The 21507-nt window shown below is 47.3% G+C and overlaps 1 protein-coding gene across 4 annotated transcripts in view; it reads left to right on the top strand.

Moving 5' to 3' along the window:
* wdr59 (WD repeat domain 59) overlaps positions 1-21507 on the top strand; it is a 199221-nt gene that overhangs the window by 3317 nt on the left and 174397 nt on the right. For 3 of the 4 annotated variants that reach the window (XM_045689786.2, XM_045689785.2, XM_045689783.2), the window contains exons 2-16: positions 197-246; positions 1117-1252; positions 2894-2979; positions 3164-3244; positions 5018-5055; positions 5419-5507; positions 6894-7010; positions 7513-7590; positions 7750-7906; positions 11205-11284; positions 11600-11738; positions 13734-13846; positions 16310-16474; positions 16779-16874; positions 20940-21166. In XM_045689786.2, the coding sequence (XP_045545742.1) occupies positions 197-246; positions 1117-1252; positions 2894-2979; positions 3164-3244; positions 5018-5055; positions 5419-5507; positions 6894-7010; positions 7513-7590; positions 7750-7906; positions 11205-11284; positions 11600-11738; positions 13734-13846; positions 16310-16474; positions 16779-16874; positions 20940-21166 (1652 nt within the window). The remainder of the gene's footprint in view (positions 1-196; positions 247-1116; positions 1253-2893; positions 2980-3163; positions 3245-5017; positions 5056-5418; positions 5508-6893; positions 7011-7512; positions 7591-7749; positions 7907-11204; positions 11285-11599; positions 11739-13733; positions 13847-16309; positions 16475-16778; positions 16875-20939; positions 21167-21507) is intronic. The other variant, XM_045689784.2, reaches the window with a different exon arrangement.

Below are 21507 nucleotides of genomic sequence, written 5' to 3'. Positions count from 1 at the left end.
GTATGTATGTATATACTGTATATTTACATTAAGTATATACTGTATATTTACATTAAATATATATGGGGGATTGGAAATTATGCAGACAATTAGATTGTAGCCTCCATCAATCTATCTGCAATATTACAGCTGATCTACCCCTTAACAAAGTAAATAATAATAATAATAAATTGCTTGTTGGGTGTTATCTTTCCAGGCCACTGCTATGTCCGTGGACTGCCTGGGTGGACATGCTGTCCTGTCTGGGTGTGTACCAGTCCTTTTACCACACATTACAGCACCACCACCAGACAGTGAAAACACTCCTCCTCACATTGCCTTGGGGATGTTAGAAATCCCTTACCAGCCGAGGCTGTTGATTCACCGTAGCTCTGCCTCAGTCACCGTAGCTCTGCCTCAGTCACTGTAGCTCTGTCTCAGTCACCGTAGCTCTGCCTCAGTCACCGTAGTTCTGCCTCAGTCACCGTAGCTCTGCCTCAGTCACCGTAGCTCTGCCGCAGTCGACATCACTGTAGCTCTGCCGCAGTCGACGTCACTGTAGCTCTGCCTCAGTCGACGTCACTGTAGCTCTGCCTCAGTCGACGTCACCGTAGCTCTGCCTTAGTCGACGTCACCGTAGCTCTGCCTCAGTCGACGTCACCGTAGCTCTGCCTCAGTCACTGTAGCTCTGCCTCAGTCGACGTCACTGTAGCTCTGCCTCAGTCAACGTCATTGTAGCTCTGCCTCAGTCACCATAGCTCTGCCTCAGTCACTGTAGCTCTGCCTCAGTCAACGTCACTGTAGCTCTGCCTCAGTCAACGTCATTGTAGCTCTGCCTCAGTCACCGTAGCTCTGCCTCAGTCACCGTAGCTCTGCCTCAGTCACTGTAGCTCTGCCTCAGTCAACGTCACCGTAGCTCTGCCTTAGTCAACATCTATCAGGCCATGAGGCCGTAAGGTAACAGTGTCATGTCCCGATGTTTGCAGTTCCACAAGTCACTGCTAGTTGTGTATTTGTGGATTAATCAGATTTAAATAGATGGGAGGTTGACATGTCAGGTGAATAAACCTATTTTCATCCAATTGTGCGTGTGTGCGTGCGTGCGTTGACGTGCGTGTTTGATCTCCTCTCCTTTAGACGGAGGTTTCTGTATGTGGTGAACCTGGAGACTCCGTCTGAAGCTCCCAGGAAGATTGGCAGACCAAGCAAATGGGACGTGGGGACGGTTCAGTGGAACCCTCACAAGGCGGAGTCCCACGTCTTCGCTGCCTCTGTGAGTACTCTGTTAAAACATCAACAAAAACGTTAACAATTCATCATTCAATTGCGTAATTTTTTTTTCTATTGATTTACATTTCCTTTTTATATTTATAAATTAGGCTCTTATCCAGAGAGTCGTTGAGCAGGCTCAGGTCTTATCTGGAGAGTCGTTGAGCAGGCTCAAGTCTTATCCGGAGAGCCGTTGAGCAGGCTCAAGTCTTATCCGGAGAGTCGTTGAGCAGGCTCAAGTCTTATCCGGAGAGTCGTTGAGCAGGCGCTCTTATCCGAAGAGTCGTTGAGCAGGCTCAAGTCTTATCCGGAGAGTTGTTGAGCAGGCTCACTCTTATCCGGAGAGTTGTTGAGCAGGCTCACTCTTATCCGGAGAGCTGTTGAGCAGGCTCAAGTCTTATCCGGAGAGTCGTTGAGCAGGCTCGCTCTTATCCGGAGAGTCGTTGAGCAGGCTCAAGTCTTGTCCGGAGAGTCGTTGAGCAGGCTCAAGTCTTTATCCGGAGAGTCGTTGAGCAGGCTCAAGTCTTTATACGGAGAGTCGTTGAGCAGGCTCAAGTCTTTATCCGGAGAGTCGTTGAGCAGGCTCAAGTCTTATCCGGAGAGTCGTTGATCAGGCTCAAGTCTTATCCGGAGAGTCGTTGAGCAGGCTCAAGTCTTATCCGTAGAGACGTTGAGCAGGCTCAAATCTTATCCGGAGACACGTTGAACAGGCTCAAGTCTTTATCTGGAGAGTCGTTGAGCAGGCCCAAGTCTTATCCGGAGAGTCGTTGAACAGGCTCAAGTCTTTATCCGGAGAGTCGTTGAACAGGCTCAAGTCTTTATCTGGAGAGTCGTTGAGCAGGCCCAAGTCTTATCCGGAGAGTCGTTGAACAGGCTCAAGTCTTTATCCGGAGAGTCGTTGAACAGGCTCAAGTCTTTATCTGGAGAGTCGTTGAGCATGCTCAAATCTTTATCTGGAGAGTCGTTGAGCAGGCTCGCTCTTATCTGGAGAGTCGTTGAGCAGGCTCAAGTCTTAATCCGGAGAGTCGTTGAGCGGGCTCAAGTCTTAATCCGGAGAGTCGTTGAGCGGGCTCAAGTCTTAATCCGGAGAGTCGTTGAGCGGGCTCAAGTCTTTATCCGGAGAGTCGTTGAGCAGGCTCAAGTCTTATCCGGAGAGTCGTTGAGCAGGCTCAAGTCTTATCCGGAGAGTCGTTGAGCAGGCTCAAGTCTTATCCGGAGAATCGTTGAGCAGGCTCAAGTCTTATCCGGAGAGACGTTGAGCAGGCTCAAGTCTTATCCGGAGAGACGTTGAACAGGCTCAAGTCTTTATCTGGAGAGTCGTTGAGCAGGCTCAAGTCTTTATCCGGAGAGTCGTTGAGCAGGCTCAAGTCTTAATCCGGAGAGTCGTTGAGCAGGTTCAAGTCTTTATCCGGAGAGTCGTTGAGCAGGCTCAAGTCTTTATCCGGAGAGTCGTTGAGCAGGCTCAAGTCTTATCCGGAGCAACTTAGTCAGTTTCTGATTGGATCCAGATATTTGTTCTGGTCAAACTGCATCCTGTGAGAGTTGTGGTCATCACTGCCCACATGGTGGTACCATAACATCCTGGTTACTGAACAGACCCAGTCTCTGCTCTGTGATCTGTCTGACTAGAGGTTTATGTTTCCAGAGTAACCAGCGTGTTGACCTGTACACGTGGCGCGATGGTTGTGGGGAGGTCCACGCATCCCTGCAAGGACACACACGAGTCATCAGGTAACACAGAGGAGATGCTCCCGTACGTCTGTGTCCCCAAATGGCTCCCTATTCCCTACGGGTCAAAAAAATAGTGCCCTATACAGGGGATATGGTGCGATGTGGGACACGGCCTGATCTGTGTGGATATGTACTCTAGGTATGTCTATGTCGCCAGGTCACTGACTGTGTTTGTATCCTACAGTGACTTGGACTGGTCCTGGTTTGAACCGGAGTATCTGGTCACGAGCTCTGTAGACACCTACATCTGTATCTGGGACACCAGGTAGGATTTACCACTATACTATCAATAACCAGGTAGGATATACCACTATACTATCAATAACCAGGTAGGATGCACCACTATACTATCAATAACCAGGTAGGATATACCTCTATTCTATCAATAACCGGGTAGGATAAACCACTATACTATCCATAACCAGGTAGGATATACCTCTATACTATCAATAACCAGGTAGGATATACCTCTATACTATCAATAACCAGGTAGGATATACCACTATACTATCAATAACCAGGTAGAATATACCCTCTATACTATCAATAACCAGGTAGGATTTACCACTATACTATCAATAACCAGGTAGGATATACCACTATACTATCAATAACCAGGTAGGATATACCACTATACTATCAATAACCAGGTAGGATATACCACTATACTATCAATAACCAGGTAGGATAAACCACTATACTATCCATAACCAGGTAGGATATACCTCTATACTATCAATAACCAGGTAGGATATACCTCTATACTATCAATAACCAGGTAGGATATACCTCTATACTATCAATAACCGGGTAGAATATACCACTATAGTATCAATAACCAGGTAGGATATACCTCTATACTATCAATAACCAGGTAGGATATACCACTATACTATCAATACTCCTCTCTGTACCAGGTAGGATATACCTCTATACTATCAATAACCAGGTAGAATATACCACTATACTATCAATAACCAGGTAGGATATACCACTTTACTATCAATAACCAGGTAGGATATACCTCTATACTATCAATACTCCTCTCTGTACCAGGTAGGATATACCACTATACTATCAATAACCAGGTAGGATATACCACTATACTATCAATAACCCGGTAGGATATACCACTTTACTATCAATAACCAGGTAGGATGTACCACTATACTATCAATAACCAAGTAGGATATACCACTATACTATCAATAACCAGGTAGAATATACCACTATAGTATCAATAACCAGGTAGGATATACCACTATACTATCAATACTCCTCTCTGTACCAGGTAGGATATACCTCTATACTATCAATAACCAGGTAGGATATACCACTATACTATCAATAACCAGGTAGGATATACCACTATACTATCAATAACCAGGTAGGATATACCACTATACTATCAATAACCAGGTAGGATTTACCACTATACTATCAATAACCAGGTAGGATTTACCTCTATACTATCAATACTCCTCTCTGTACCAGGTAGGATATACCACTATACTATCAATAACCAGGTAGGATATACCACTATACTATCAATAACCAGGTAGAATATACCACTATACTATCAATAACCAGGTAGGATATACCACTATACTATCAATAACCAGGTAGGATATACCACTGTACTATCAATAACCAGGTAGAATATACCTCTATACTATCAATAACCAGGTAGGATATACCACTATACTATCAATAACCAGGTAGGATATGCCTCTATACTATCAATAACCAGGTAGAATATACCTCTATTCTATCAATAACCAGGTAGAATATACCTCTATATGATCGCCACTCCTCTCTCTCTCTCTCTTTCTCTCTCTCTCTCTCTCTCTCTCTCTCTCCGTACTTTAATCTGTTTTCACTCTCCATGTAGAGTCATGTAGAGGATGTTTTTGGTTCAGGTCTTGACTTAATGTATGTCTGGGAAACCAGCCCTGAGATTAAATGATTGATGTCCTGCCTGAACAACACTGTAAACAACACTGTAAACAACACTGTAAATCTGTTTGTATGATCTCAGAGACACAAGGAAACCTACAGTGGCGTTGTCTGCAGTGGGTGAGTAGGCACTTCAGTCTTTAGATAATCACAGTTTGACCTCTCTAGGTCATCTGTCTTGGATTCACAATCTCTCTCTCTCTCTTTCTCTCTCACCATCTCTCTCTCTCACCATCTCTCTCACCATCTCTCTCACCATCTCTCTCTCTCTCTCTCTCTCTCTCTCTCTCTCTCTCACCCTCTCTCACCCCATCTCTCTCTCTCTCTCTCTCTCTCTCTCTCTCTCTCACCATCTATCTCTCTCTCTCCATCTCTCTCACCATCTCTCTCTCCATCTCTCTCTCTCTATCTCTCTCTCACCATCTCTCTCTATCTCTCTCTATCTCTCTCTCTATCTCTCTCTATCTCTCTCTGTCTCTGTAGCGGGGGCGTCCCAGGTCAAGTGGAACAAGCGTAATCAGTACCTTCTAGCCTCCAGTCATGATGGAGATGTTCGCATCTGGGACAAGAGGGTCAGTACTGCATTATAACCTGTGTAGGGTCAGTACTACATAATAACCTGTGTAGGGGCAGAACTACATTATAACCTGTGTAGGGTCAGTACTGCATTATAACCTGTGTAGGGTCAGTACTACATTATAACCTGTGTAGGGTCAGTACTACATTATAACCTGTGTAGGGTCAGTACTGCATTATAACCTGTGTAGGGTCATCTGGACTAGAGGGTCAGTACTACATTATAACCTGTGTAGGGTCAGTACTACATTATAACCTGTGTAGAGTCAGTACTACATTATAACCTGTGTAGGGTCATCTGGACTAGAGGGTCACTCTACATTATAACCTGTGTAGGGTCATCTGGACTAGAGGGTCAGTACTGCATTATAACCTGTGTAGGGTCAGTACTACATTATAACCTGTGTAGGGTCAGTACTGCATTATAACCTGTGTAGGGTCAGTACTACATTATAACCTGTGTAGGGTCATCTGGACTAGAGGGTCAGTACTACATTATAACCTGTGTAGGGTCAGTACTACATTATAACCTGTGTAGGGTCAGTACTACATTATAACCTGTGTAGGATCAGTACTACATTATAACCTGTGTAGGGTCATCTGGACTAGAGGGTCAGTACTACATTATAACCTGTGTAGGGTCAGTACGGCATTATAACCTGTGTAGGGTCATCTGGACTAGAGGGTCAGTACTACATTATAACCTGTGTAGGGTCAGTACTACATCATAACCTGTGTAGGGTCAGTACTACATTATAACCTGTGTAGGGTCAGTAATACATTATAACCTGTATAGGGTCAGTACTACATTATAACCTGTGTAGGATCAGTACTACATTATAACCTGTGTAGGGTCAGTACTACATTATAACCTGTGTGGGGTCAGTACTACATTATAACCTGTGTAGGGTCAGTACTACATTATAACCTGTGTAGGATCAGTACTACATTATAACCTGTGTAGGGTCAGAACTACATTATAACCTGTGTAGGGTCAGTACTACATTATAACCTGTGTAGGGTCAGTACTACATTATAACCTGTGTAGGGTCACTACTACATTATAACCTATGTAGGGTCAATGCTAAATGGTATACTGGTACACACTTACTCGTTGATCAGATATCAATATTTCATTTCAGATTGAACATATTGAAGTGTCCTGTGTCCCTTATGTTCAGTCAGTGTCCCTGTAACATGTTCAGCCAGTGTCCCTGTAACATGTTCAGCCAGTGTCCCTGTAACATGTTCAGCCGGTGTCCCCGTAACATGTTCAGCGGGTGTCCCTGTAACATGTTCAGCAAGTGTCCCCGTAACATGTTCAGCGAGTGTCCCCGTGTCTTGGTTTTGTGCCTGATGGTCCTGTGTTATCTATTACCCAGAAACCCAACACAGCTGTGGAGTACGTAGCAGCTCACCTGTCTAAGATCCACGGTCTGGACTGGCACCCTGACAACGAACACATCCTGGCAACGTCCAGTCAGGACAACTCCGTCAGGGTAAATTACCTTTTCCCCGGAACCTCATAGCTACCGTAAAAGTTCATTTAAACGCGGTCTCAAATAGCCGCCTTGTCTAGCGTATTCAGGTTTCTTAACATTTGGAAAGTTTAACGCCAAATGTTCTGTTTCCATCAGGCCGATCATTAAAAATGTTATCCGACGTGTACTTTTACTGGTATAAAATGGTCAGATGGAAACCTGGTTACACCGTGTAAATGATAACACATTAGACACAGGAAATGAAGAAATGTATTAAAATGCTTTGAATTAAACAATTAACTATGCAAATGAGCTAAAGCTGTGCGCATTAAGGAAATAGAAGCCTGGCTCAAATAGAAGCCTGTCTTTAAAAAAAAGCGCCTGTTGTCTTCAGTGATTTAAGCAAATAAACGCCTGGGCTTTTAATTGAAGTTTTACGATATGTAGGATATTCACATAGCTTTTTTGCTATGATTCTCCCGTTGTACTTACTGTGCTGTCCTTCAATTTCTCTGTGCAGTTCTGGGACTACAGACAGCCGAGGAAGTATCTGAACATCCTATCTTGTCAGGTTCCAGTGTGGAAGGCCAGATATACAGTGAGTTGACTCTTCCTTTCACCAGTTCTCCTCGTGTGAAGAGTGGATATCTGTCTGAGAGTTATGGATATCTATCTGTCTATAACGCTCTTTGTGTGTGTGTGTGTGTGTGTGTGTGTGTGTGTGTGTGTGTGTGTGTGTGTGTGTGTGTGTGTGTAGCCTTTCTCCAACGGCCTGGTTACAGTGATGGTTCCCCAGCTGAGACGTGAAAACAGCTTGCTGCTTTGGAGCGCTCTGGACCTCAACAGCCCCGTTCATGCCTTCGTGGGACACGATGATGTGGTGCTGGAGTTCCAGTGGCGTCCGCAGAAAGAGGGTAAAGGAGGCCTCTACCGGCCTGGGTGGCTGGGTAATATACCTCTACCAGCCTGGGTGGCTGGGTAATATACCTCTACCAGCCTAGGTGGCAGGGTAATATACCTCTACCAGCCTGGGTGGCTGGGTAATATACCTCTACCAGCCTGGGTGGCTGGGTAATATACCTCTACCAGCCTGGGTGGCTGGGTAATATACCTCTACTGGCCTGGGTGGCTGGGTAATATACCTCTACCGGCCTGGGTGGCTGGGTAATATACCTCTACCGGCCTGGGTGGCTGGGTAATATACCTCTACCGGCCTGGGTGGCTGGGTAATATACCTCTACCAGCCTGGGTGGCTGGATAATATAACTCTACCAGCCTGGGTGGCTGGATAATATACTGCTCAAAAAAATAAAGGGAACACTTAAACAACACATCCTAGATCTGAATGAAAGAAATAATCTTATTAAATACTTTTTTCTTTACATAGTTGAATGTGCTGACAACAAAATCACACAAAAATAATCAATGGAAATCCAATTTATCAACCCATGGAGGTCTGGATTTGGAGTCACACTCAAAATTAAAGTGGAAAACCACACTACAGGCTGATCCAACTTTGATGTAATGTCCTTAAAACAAGTCAAAATGAGGCTCAGTAGTGTGTGTGGCCTCCACGTGCCTGTATGACCTCCCTACAATGCCTGGGCATGCTCCTGATGAGGTGGTGGATGGTCTCCTGAGGCATCTCCTCCCAGACCTGGACTAAAGCATCCGCCAACTCCTGGACAGTCTGTGGTGCAACGTGGCGTTGGTGGACGGAGCGAGGCATGATGTCCCAGATGTGCTCAATTGGATTCAGGTCTGGGAAATGGGCGGGCCAGTCCATAGCATCAATGCCTTCCTCTTGCAGGAACTGCTGACACACTCCAGGCACATGAGGTCTAGCATTGTCTTGCATTAGGAAGAACCCAGGGCCAACCACACCAGAATATGGTCTCACAAGGGGTCTGAGGATCTCATCTCGGTACCTAATGGCAGTCAGGCTACCTCTGGCGAGCACATGGAGGGCTGTGCGGCCCCCCAAAGAAATGCCACCCCACACCATGACTGACCCACCGCCAAACCGGTCATGCTGGAGGATGTTGCTGGCAGCAGAACGTTCTCCACGGCGTCTCCAGACTCTCACGTCTGTCACGTGCTCAGTGTGAACCTGCGTTCATCTGTGAAGAGCACAGGGCGCCAGTGGCAAATTTGCCAATCTTGGTGTTCTCTGGCAAATGCCAAACGTCCTGCACGGTGTTGGGCTGTAAGCACAACCCCCACCTGTGGACATCGGGCCCTCATACCACCCTCATGGAGTCTGTTTCTGACCGTTTGAGCAGACACATGCACATTTGTGGCCTGCTGGAGGTCATTTTGCAGGGCTCTGGCAGTGCTTCTCCTGCTCCTCCTTGCACAAAGGCGGAGGTAGCGGTCCTGCTGCTGGGTTGTTGCCTCCACGTCTCCTGATGTACTGGCCTGTCTCCTGGTAGCGCCTCCATGCTCTGGACACTACGCTGACAGACACAGCAAACCTTCTTGCCACAGCTCGCATTGATGTGCCATCCTGGATGAGCTGCACTACCTGAGCCACTTGTGTGGGTTGTAGACTCCGTCTCATGCTACCACTAGAGTGAAAGCACCGCCAGCATTCAAAAGTGACCAAAACATCAGCCAGGAAGCATTGGAACTGAGAAGTGGTCTGTGGTCCCCACCTGCAGAACCACTCCTTTATTGGGGGTGTCTTGCTAATTGCCTATAATTTCCACCTGTTGTCTATTCCATTTGCACAACAGCATGTGAAATTTATTGTCAATCAGTGTTGATTCCTAAGTGGACAGTTTGATTTCACAGAAGTGTGATTGACTTGGAGTTACATTGTGTTGTTTAAGTGTTCCCTTTATTTTTTTGAGCAGTGTATATCATATAATATAACTCTACCAGCCTGGATAATATATCATATAATATACCTCTACCAGCCTGGGTGACTGGGTAATATACCTCTACCATCCTGGGTGACTGGGTAATATACCTCTACCAGCCTAGGTGGCAGGGTAATATACCTCTACCAGCCTGGGTGGCTGGGTAATATACCTCTACCAGCCTGGGTGGCTGGGTAATATACCTCTACTGGCCTGGGTGGCTGGATAATATATCATATAATATAACTCTACCAGCCTGGATAATATATCATATAATATACCTCTACCAGCCTGGGTGACTGGGTAATATACCTCTACCAGCCTGGGTGGCTGGATAATATAACTCTACCAGCCTGGGTGACTGGGTAATATATCATATAATATAACTCTACCAGCCTGGGTGGCTGGATAAATATCATATAATATAACTCTACCAGCCTGGATGGCTGGATAATATATCATGTAATATAACTCTTTACCAGCCTGGATAATATATCATATAATATAACTCTACCAGCCTGGATAATATATCATATAATATAACTCTACCAGCCTGGATAATATATCATATAATATAACTCTACCAGCCTGGATAATATATCATATAATATAACTCTACCAGCCTGGATAATATATCATATAATATAACTCTACCAGCCTAGGTGGCTGGATAATATATCATATAATATAACTCTACCAGCCTGGATAATATATCATATAATATAACATATAATATAACTCTACCAGCCTGGATAATATAACATATAATATAACTCTACCAGCCTGGATAATATATCATATAACTCTACCAGCCTGGATAATATAGCATATAATATAACTCTACCAGTCTGGGTGGCTGGATAATATAACATATAGTATAACTCTACCAGCCTGGATAATATATCATATAATATAACTCTACCAGCCTGGATAATATATCATATAATATAACTCTACCAGCCTGGATAATATATCATATAATATAACTCTACCAGCCTGGATAATATATCATATAATATAACTCTACCAGCCTGGATAATATAGCATATAATATAACTCTACCAGCCTGGATTATATATCATATAATATAACTGTACCAGCCTGGATAATATATCATATAATATACCTCTACCAGCCTGGATAATATATAACTCTTTACTAGCCTGGGTGGCTGACTTTATTCAAAGCAACTTCTTGTAATGCATACATTTTGTCTACATCACCAGGCTACCTCTTCCCCCACATCCTAAACTGTTATCATGAATCCACCTGGTAATGAAGTATTGCCGTGTCTCGTCGTCCATAGAGTTCAGTCCTCTGATTCCTCCCGTCTTGTTGTCTCCTTTTCTAGCTTCTAAGGACTACCAGATGGTGACGTTATCCAGAGACCAGACTCTGAGAATATGGAGGCTGGATCCACAGCTACAGAAGGTGTGGAATCTGTCAAATCCAACGCTCTATTCAAAATCTCTATGATTTGAATAGGAGATTTGAATAGAATAGGTACAGCTACAGAAGGCTGGAAGGTACAGCTACAGAAGGCTGGAAGGTACAGCTACAGAAGGCTGGAAGGTACAGCTACAGAAGGTTCGGAATCTGTCAAATCCAACACTCTATTCAAAATCTCTATGAGGCCCTCTGGTCAAAAGTGGTGCGGTATTGTTTTGGTAACTGGGTGTCATTTGGGATTCGCTTCATGTTAATTCCATATTTAAATGTATGTTCTCCCTGTGTTTCTCTGTGTAGCTGTGTGCCAACGACCTGGTAGAGGATCTGATGGAAGGGATCAGCCTAACTACCGAGTCAGAGAAGAGCCTTCCCTCTCAGGACCCTGAACCCACCGTACACAGCTCTGGCCTGCCATCTGAAGACCTGCAGGGTGAGGGTGAGGGATGGTCCGTAATCACACCCCCCCAGAACACGCCTGGCTAACTTGATGGGTCATGTAATCATCTGGCGAAGTGGTCTTTGGTTTAGACATGTAGCTAGCTAAACAATAAACCTAACGGTGCTTTCAAGACAACTGGGGAACTTGGAAAAAATACAAGGTCAAATTATGGAGGCGGTGCTCTTCAGGTCGGAAAGTCGGGGTTATAGAAAGAGGCCAGAGTTCCCGAGTTGGAATTCCAAGATTGATGACCGTTCAAAATAATTTTTTCTCAGTCTGAGCTTTTTTTTTTCTCCTTGAGTTCCCAGTTGTCTTGAACGCAACAGCAGTTGGAAGTCAGAGATTTCCGAGTTCCCATTTGTTTTGAATGCGGCATAGCAGTACAAACTGATTGTAATAGATAGCCACCATGCATTAATCTACAGGTAGCTTAAGCTAACCAACTAGGTTCAATGTTAGCTAGCTAGCTAACATTAGGCTGTAACTAGAAATGCAAATAGTTTTCTGAGACGTGAATAATATTACTACACAGATCATACACGTAACGGTAGCTAGCGAGCCAGCCAGCGAACAGTAGCGAGCGAGCCAGCCAGCGAACGGTAGCGAGCGAGCCAGTGAACGGTAGCTAGCGAGCCAGCCAGCGAACGGTAGCTAGCGAGCCAGCCAGCGAACGGTAGCTAGCGAGCCAGCCAGCGAACGGTAGCTAGCGAGCCAGCCAGCGAACGGTAACTAGCGAGCCAGCCAGCGAACGGTAGCTAGCTAGCTAACAGTACGTGTTGTAATGAAAACGACTTTCTGACCAAATTAGAAACCTGTAATATCTAAAAATGTAGCTAGCTAGACTATCTTACCCGTATACATGGATGGACGCTTCTCCCTCTCTGTCATGGTTGCCCTTAGTTTGAAGATGTAATCCGGAGACGGGTGTTTTATACAACAGCCTTCTGTGTGTTCTCATTTTCTCCATCTCCTCAGCTATCATACTCCGCTTCCACTGCGCTTTTCGCTGATTTCAAAGCTCGGTCAACTTCATCTGTGACAACAACACTGTCGATCGCCGTTTCTTCCCCGTCACTGTCATCAGAAGACTCTACAATGTCTGTTTCAATGAAAATGTTTTTGACTTAAATCAGGGATTTCCTCATCGTCTGATTCAGAGAGTTAGCATGGCACGATCGTCCTCCAGAAATTAGTCCATTAAAACTTTTTCCCACTGATCGTTTGTCGATACGATAGCGCCTGTTAAATTCAGGGCGCCGCTTTTAGAGTTCTTCATACTATCTTTAAAATAGGCCACGCTGGGAAAGATTATCTACTCACAGAGGAATGTATAGACCTGACTACGGTAGAATAGAGGAATGTATAGACCTGACTACGGTAGAACAGAGGAATGTATAGACCTGACTACCGTAGAACAGAGGAACGTATAGACCTGACTACGGTAGAACAGAGGAATGTATAGACCTGACTACAGTAGAACAGAGGAATGTATAGACCTGACTACATTAGAACAGAGGAATGTATAGACCTGACTACGGTAGAACAGAGGAATGTATAGACCTGACTACGGTAGAACAGAGGAATGTATAGACCTGACTACGGTAGAACAGAGGAATGTATAGACCTGACTACAGTAGAACAGAGGAATGTATAGACCTGACTACAGTAGAACAGAGGAATGTATAGACCTGACTACAGTAGAACAGAGGAATGTGTAGACCTGACTACAGTAGAAAAGAGGAATGTGTAGACCTGACTACAGTAGAACAGAGGAATGTATAGACCTGACTACAGTAGAACAGAGGAATGTATAGACCTGACTACAGTAGAACAGAGGAATGTATAGACCTGACTACAGTAGAACAGAGGAATATATAGACCTGACTACAGTAGAACACAGGAATGTATAGACCTGACTACAGTAGAACAGAGGAATGTGTAGACCTGACTACAGTAGAACAGAGGAATAAGTGTTGTCTCTCTCGCTCACAGACCAGGCTGGTTCTCTGACCTCCGGTGGTCGACATGACCCCTCTGCTCTGCCCCAGACACTGCAACAGGAGTTCTCTTTGGTCAACCTGCAGATCAGGAACGTCAACGTCGAGGTGAGCTTATAACTCCTAATGACCTCTCCCGTGATAGTCGTATGACTGCTTATAACTCCTTATGACATCTCCTGTGATAGTGTTATGACTGCTTGTAACTCCTGATGACGTCTCCTAGGATAGTCTTATGACTGCTTATAACTCCTGATGACGTCTCCTAGGATAGTCTTATGACTGCTTATAACTCCTGATGACATCTCCTAGGATAGTCTTATGACTGCTTATAACTCCTGATGACATCTCCTAGGATAGTCTTATGACTGCTTGTATCTCCTGATGACGTCTCCTAGAATAGTCTTATGACTGCTTATAACTCCTAATGACGTCTCCTATGATAGTCTTATGACTGCTTATAACTCCTTTTGACATCTCTTATGATAGTCTTATGACTGCTTGTAACTCCTGATTTTGTCTCCTAGGATAGTCTTATGACTGCTTATAACTCCTAATGACGTCTACTATGATAGTCTTATGACTGCTTATAACTCCTGATGACATCTCCTAGGATAGTCTTATGACTGCTTATAACTCCTGATGACATCTCCTAGGATAGTCTTATGACTGCTTGTAACTCCTGATGATGCTATGTCACTCCTCTTATGACAGTTTATAACTCATAATGACGTCTGCTGTATCAGTTATTTAAAACGGGTTATGACTCCTAATGACATCTGCTGTGTCAGTCTTACGACATCTTATGACATTGTTATGTAGGCTTTATGACAGTGTAGCTCGACGGACCCCTACACCCTTCATACCGTTAGAATGGCTTTATTATGGTGGTCTGTTCAATAGAACTACATCTCCCTTTATTATGGTGGTCTGTTCAATAGAACTACATCTCCCTTTATTATGGTGGTCTGTTCTATAGAACTACATCTCCCTTTATTATGGTGGTCTGTTCTATAGAACTACATCTCCCTTTATTATGGTGGTCTTTTCTTATTATGGTGGCCTGTTCAATAGAACTACATCTCCCTTTATTATGGTGGCCTGTTCTATAGAACTACATCTCCCTTTATTATGCGGTTCTGTGGTGTGATTGTTCTACATCGTACCAATGCGGTTCTGTGGTGTGATTGTTCTACATCGTACCAATGCGGTTCTGTGGTGTGATTGTTCTACGTCGTACCAATGCGGTTCTGTGGTGTGATTGTTCTATGTCGTACCGACGTGGTTCTGTGGTGTGATTGTTCTACGTCGTACCGACGCGGTTCTGTGGTGTGATTGTTCTACGTCGTACCGACGCGTTTCTGTGATGTGATTGTTCTATGTTGTACCGACGCGGTTCTGTGGTGTGATTGTTCTATGTCGTACCGACGCGGTTCTGTGGTGTGATTGTTCTACGTCGTACCAATGCGGTTCTGTGGTGTGATTGTTCTACATTGTACCGATGCGGTTCTGTGGTGTGATTGTTCTACGTCGTACCAACGCGGTCCTGTGGTGTGATTGTTCTACATCGTACCGATGCGGTTCTGTGGTGTGATTGTTCTATGTCGTACCGACGCGGTTTTGTGGTGTGATTGTTCTACGTCGTACCGACGCGGTTCTGTGGTGTGATTGTTCTACATCGTACCGACGCGGTTCTGTGGTGTGATTGTTCTATGTCGTACCGACGCGGTTCTGTGGTGTGATTGTTCTACGTCGTACCGATGCGGTTCTGTGGTGTGATTGTTCTACGTCGTACCTATGAGGTTCTGTGGTGTGATTGTTCTACATCGTACCGATGCGGTTCTGTGGTGTGATTGTTCTACGTAGTACCAATGCGGTTCTGTGGTGTGATTGTTCTACATTCTACCGATGCGGTTCTGTGGTGTGATTGTTCTACATAGTACCGATGCGGTTCTGTGGTGTGATTGTTCTACATAGTACCAACGCAGTTCTGTGGTGTGATTGTTCTACGTCGTACCAACGCAGTCTGTGGTGTGATTGTTCTACGTCGTACCAACGCGGTTCTGTGGTGTGATTGTTCTACATTGTACCAATGCGGTTCTGTGGTGTGATTGTTCTATGTAATACCGATGCGGTTCTGTGGTGTGATTGTTCTACGTAATACCGATGTGGTTCTGTGGTGTGATTGTTCTACGTAGTACCGATGCGGTTCTGTGGTGTGATTGTTCTACGTAGTACCAATGCGGTTCTGTGGTGTGATTGTTCTACGTTGTACCAATGCGGTTCTGTGGTGTGATTGTTCTACGTCGTACTGATGCGGTTCTGTGGTGTGATTGTTCTACGTCGTACCAATGCGGTTCTGTGGTGTGATTTTTCTACATTGTACCAACGCGGTTCTGTGGTGTGATTGTTCTACGTCGTACCAATGCGGTTCTGTGGTGTGATTGTTCTACATTGTACCGATGCGGTTCTGTGGTGTGATTGTTCTACGTCGTACCAACACGGTCCTGTGGTGTGATTGTTCTACGTCGTACCGACGCGGTTCTGTGGTGTGATTGTTCGGGCCTCCAGATGGATGCGGTGAACCGTAGCTGTGTGGTGTCGGCCCTGTTCGGGACCAACCAGGTCCACCTGGTGGTGAAGTTCCCTTCCCACTACCCCAACAACGCTGCTCCGTCCTTCCAGTTCATCTCCCCTACCACCATCCCCACCGCCATGAGGACCAAGATACAGAAGGTAACCCTGTGTGTGTGTGTGTGTGCGTGTGCGTGTGCGTGTGCGTGTGTGTGTGTGTGACTGTATCGTGTGTGTGTGTGTGCGCCTGTATCGTGTGTGTGTGTGTGTGCCTGTATTGTGTGTGTGTGTGTGTCCCTGTATCGTGTGTGTGTGTGTGCGTGTGTGTGTGTGTGTGCCTGTATCGTGTGTGTGTGTGTGTGTGTGTGTGTGTGTGTGTGCCTGTATCGTGTGTGTGTGTGTGTTCCTGTATCGTGTGTGTGTGTGTGTCCCTCTCTCTCCTCACGGTCGTATCTCCTCTGTGTAGATCCTGACAGACACGTCACTGCAGAAGGTCAAGAGGAATCAGAACTGTCTGGAGCCCTGTGTTAGACAGCTAGTGTCCTGTCTGGAGTCCTACATGGTGAGACATTTTAAATACACAAAATCACATCACATCAACAAGGATTCAAACATTTCGAGGTTCTTGGACACAAGGACACTCGTGGACAATGTTCCCTCTAAGCTGCCCTCGTGCATGGCCGTGCACCTCCTGCACAGAGATGCAAGAGATTGAACTGCACTGAGTTCGTCCCATTAGTTTACACTGTATAGATCCATGTTTTATCATTAGTTTACACTATATAGATCCATGTTTTATCATTAGTTTACACTATATAGATCCATGTTTTATCATTAGTTTACACTGTATAGATCCATGTTTTATCATTAGTTTACACTGTATAGATCCATGTTTTATCATTAGTTTACACTGTATAGATCCATGTTTTATCATTAGTTTACACTGTATAGATCCATGTTTTATCATTAGTTTACACTGTATAGATCCATGTTTTATCATTAGTTTACACTATATAGATCCATGTTTTATCATTAGTTTACACTATATAGATCCATGTTTTATCATTAGTTTACACTGTATAGATCCATGTTTTATCATTAGTTTACACTGTATAGATCCATGTTTTATCATTAGTTTACACGGTATAGATCCATGTTTTATCATTAGTTTACACTGTATAGATCCATGTTTTATCATTAGTTTACACTGTATAGATCCATGTTTTATCATTAGTTTAATCATTAGTTTACACTGTATAGATCCATGTTTTATCATTAGTTAGGCCTTCACTGAACACCTCATATAGACTACTGTAGACCTGAACACCTCATATAGACTACTGTAGGCCTTCACTGAACACCTCATATAGACTACTGTAGGCCTGAACACCTCATATAGACTACTGTAGGCCTTCACTGAACACCTCATATAGACTACTGTAGGCCTGAACACCTCATATAGACTACTGTAGGCCTGAACACCTCATATAGACTACTGTAGGCCTGAACACCTCATATAGACTACTGTAGACCTGATCACCTCATATAGACTACTGTAGGCCTGAACACCTCATATAGACTACTGTAGGCCTGAACACCTCATATAGACTACTGTAGGCCTGAACACCTCATATAGACTACTGTAGGCTTGAACACCTCATATAGACTACTGTAGACTATATCATATAAATCAAAAGCTATTTCCATGTGAAAATGTTGTGGGACTTGTTTGTAGACCTACACTATGCCCCAATAGCCACAATAACCTATTGGCTACTGTCTATAACTGTAAGGGTCCAGCCTATTGGCTACTGTCTAAAACTGTCAGGGTTCAGCCTATTGGCTACTGTCTATAACTGTAAGGGTTCAGCCTATTGGCTACTGTCTAAAACGGTCAGGGTTCAGCCTATTGGCTACTGTCTAAAACTGTAAGGGTTCAGCCTATTGGCTACTGTCTAAAACGGTCAGGGTTCAGCCTATTAGCTACTGTCTAAAACTGTAAGGGTTCAGCCTATTGGCTACTGTCTAAAACTGTAAGGGTTCAGCCTATTGGCTACTGTCTAAAACGGTCAGGGTTCAGCCTATTGGCTACTGTCTAAAACTGTAAGGGTTCAGCCTATTGGCTACTGTCTAAAACGGTCAGGGTTCAGCCTATTGGCTACTGTCTAAAACTGTAAGGGTTCAGCCTATTGGCTACTGTCTAAAACTGTCAGGGTTCAGCCTATTGGCTACTGTCTTAAAACTGTCAGGGTTCAGCCTATTGGCTACTGTCTTAAAACTGTCAGGGTTTAGCCTATTGGCTACTGTCTAAAACTGTAAGGGATCAGCCTATTGGCTACTGTCTAAAACTGTCAGGGTTCAGCCGATTGGCTACTGTCTAAAACTGTCAGGGTTCAGCCTATTGGCTACTGTCTATAACTGTCAGGGTTCAGCCTATTGGCTACTGTCTAAAACTGTCAGGGTTCCGCCTATTGGCTACTGTCTAAAACTGTCAGGGTTCAGCCTATTGGCTACTGTCTAAAACTGTCAGGGTTCAGCCTATTGGCTACTGTCTAAAACTGTCAGGGTTCAGCCTATTGGCTACTGCCATCTGAAGGCCTCTTCTAGTCTTACGAGGGGCTGCCCCAGCGAGATACGAGGGGCAGCCCCAGCGAGATACGAGGGGCTGCCCCAGCGAGATACGAGGGGCTGCCCCAGCGAGATACGAGGGGCCGCCCCAGCGAGATACGAGGGGCCGCCCCAGCGGGATACGAGAGGCAGCCCCAGCGGGATACGAGGGGCTGTCCCAGCGGGATACGAGGGGCTGCCCCAGCGGGATACGAGGGGCTACCCCAGCGGGATACGAGGGGCAGCCTCAGCGGGATACGAGGGGCAGCCTCAGCTGGATACGAGGGGCAGCCTCAGCGAGATACGAGGGGCAGCCCCAGCGAGATACGAGGGGCCGCCCCAGCGGGATACGAGGGGCCGCCCCAGCGGGATACGAAGGGCCGCCCCAGCGGGATACGAGGGGCCGCCCCAGCGGGATACGAGGGGCCGCCCCAGCGGGATACGAGGGGCCGCCCCAGCGGGATACGAGGGGCCGCCCCAGCGGGATACGAGGGGCCGCCCCAGCGGGATACGAGAGGCAGCCCCAGCGGGATACGAGAGGCAGCCCCAGCGGGATACGAGGGGCTGTCCCAGCGGGATACGAGGGGCTGTCCCAGCGGGATACGAGGGGCAGCCCCAGCGGGATACGAGGGGCAAGACCAGCGGGATACGAGGATACGAGGGGCAGCCTCAGCGGGATACGAGGGGCAGCCTCAGCGGGATACGAGGGGCCGCCCCAGCGGGATACGAGGGGCCGCCCCAGCGGGATACGAGAGGCAGCCCGAGCGGGATACGAGGGGCTGTCCCAGCGGGATACGAGGGGCAGCCCCAGCGGGATACGAGGGGCAAGACCAGCGGGATACGAGGATACGAGGGGCAGCCTCAGCGGGATACGAGGGGCAGCCTCAGCGGGATACGAGGGGCAGCCTCAGCGGGATACGAGAGGCTGCCCCAGCGGGATATGAGGGGCAGCCTCAGCGGGATACGAGGGGCTGCCCCAATGGGATACGAGGGGCTGCCCCAGCGGGATACGAGGGGCTGCCCCAGCGGGATACGAGGGGCTGCCCCAGCGGGATACGAGGGGCTGCCCCAGCGGGATACGAGGGGCAGCCTCAGCGGGATACGAGGGGCTTGCCCCAGCGAGATACGAGGGGCTTGCCCCAGCGGGATACGAGGGGCAGTCCCAGCGGGATACGAGGGGCTGCCCCAGCGAGATACGAGGGGCAAGACCAGCGGGATACGAGGATACGAGGGGCAGCCTCAGCGGGATACGAGGGGCAGCCTCAGCGGGATACGAGGGGCCGCCCCAGCGGGATACGAGGGGCCGCCCCAGCGGGATACGAGAGGCAGCCCGAGCGGGATACGAGGGGCTGTCCCAGCGGGATACGAGGGGCAGCCCCAGCGGGATACGAGGGGCAGCCCCAGCGGGATACGAGGGCAAGACCAGCGGGATACGAGGATACGAGGGGCAGCCTCAGCGGGATACGAGGGGCAGCCTCAGCGGGATACGAGGGGCAGCCTCAGCGGGATACGAGGGGCTGCCCCAGCGGGATACGAGGGGCTGCCCCAGCGGGATACGAGGGGCTGCCCCAGCGGGATACGAGGGGCTGCCCCAGCGGGATACGAGGGGCTGCCCCAGCGGGATAAGAGGGGCAGCCTCAGCGGGATACGAGGGGCTTGCCCCAGCGAGATACGAGGGGCAGTCCCAGCGGGATACGAGGGGCTGCCCCAGCGAGATACGAGGGGCAGCCCCAGCGGGATACGAGGGGCTTGCCCCAGCGAGATACGAGGGGCAGCCCCAGCGGGATACGAGGGGCAGCCCCAGCGGGATACGAGGGGCAGCCTCAGCGGGATACGAGGGGCTTGCCCCAGCGAGATACGAGGGGCAGCCCCAGCGGGATACGAGGGCAGCCCCAGCGAGATACGACGGGCAGCCCCAGCGGGATACGAGGGGCTGCCCCAGCGGGATACGAGGGGCTGCCCCAGCGAGATACGAGGCGCTGTCCCATAACAGTATGTATTCTCTGTTCTCGCTCCGTAGACCCAGGAGGATGGTAGTGCTGCCAACCCGTACGTCCTGTCTAACCCCGTGACCCCTGCTCTGCCAGCCTTCCCCCGGGTCACCAACACCTACGGCTCCTACCAGGATGCCAACATCCCCTTCCCTCGTACCTCCGGGGCTCGCTTCTGTGGCACCGGCTGTTTGGTGTACTTCACACGACCCATCACTATGCATCGCTCTGTACCACCCACTGAACCCACACCCAGGTACACTTTATACTGCTGCACTCATTCATATGTGTGTGTTGACCTGTTATCTGTGTATGTTGACTTGTTGTGTGTGTGTGTGTGTTGACCTGTTATCTGTGGGTCCCCCAGGTCCCTGTCGGCCCTGTCTCCGTACCACAGTGGGGTCCTTGTTAACCTGCCTCTGTGTGTCCCCCAGGTCCCTGTCGGCCCTGTCTCCGTACCACAGTGGGGTCCTTGTTAACCTGCCTCTGTGGGTCCCCAGGTCCCTGTCGGCCATGTCTCCGTACCACAGTGGGGTCCTTGTTAACCTGTCTCTGTGGGTCCCCAGGTCCCTGTCGGCCCTGTCTCCGTACCACAGT

The sequence above is a fragment of the Salmo salar genome, chromosome 11 (assembly GCF_965601325.2).
Source record: "Salmo salar chromosome 11, fSalSal1, whole genome shotgun sequence".
Taxonomy (NCBI): domain Eukaryota; kingdom Metazoa; phylum Chordata; class Actinopteri; order Salmoniformes; family Salmonidae; genus Salmo; species Salmo salar.
This window is presented reverse-complemented; position numbering and strand designations above follow the sequence as displayed.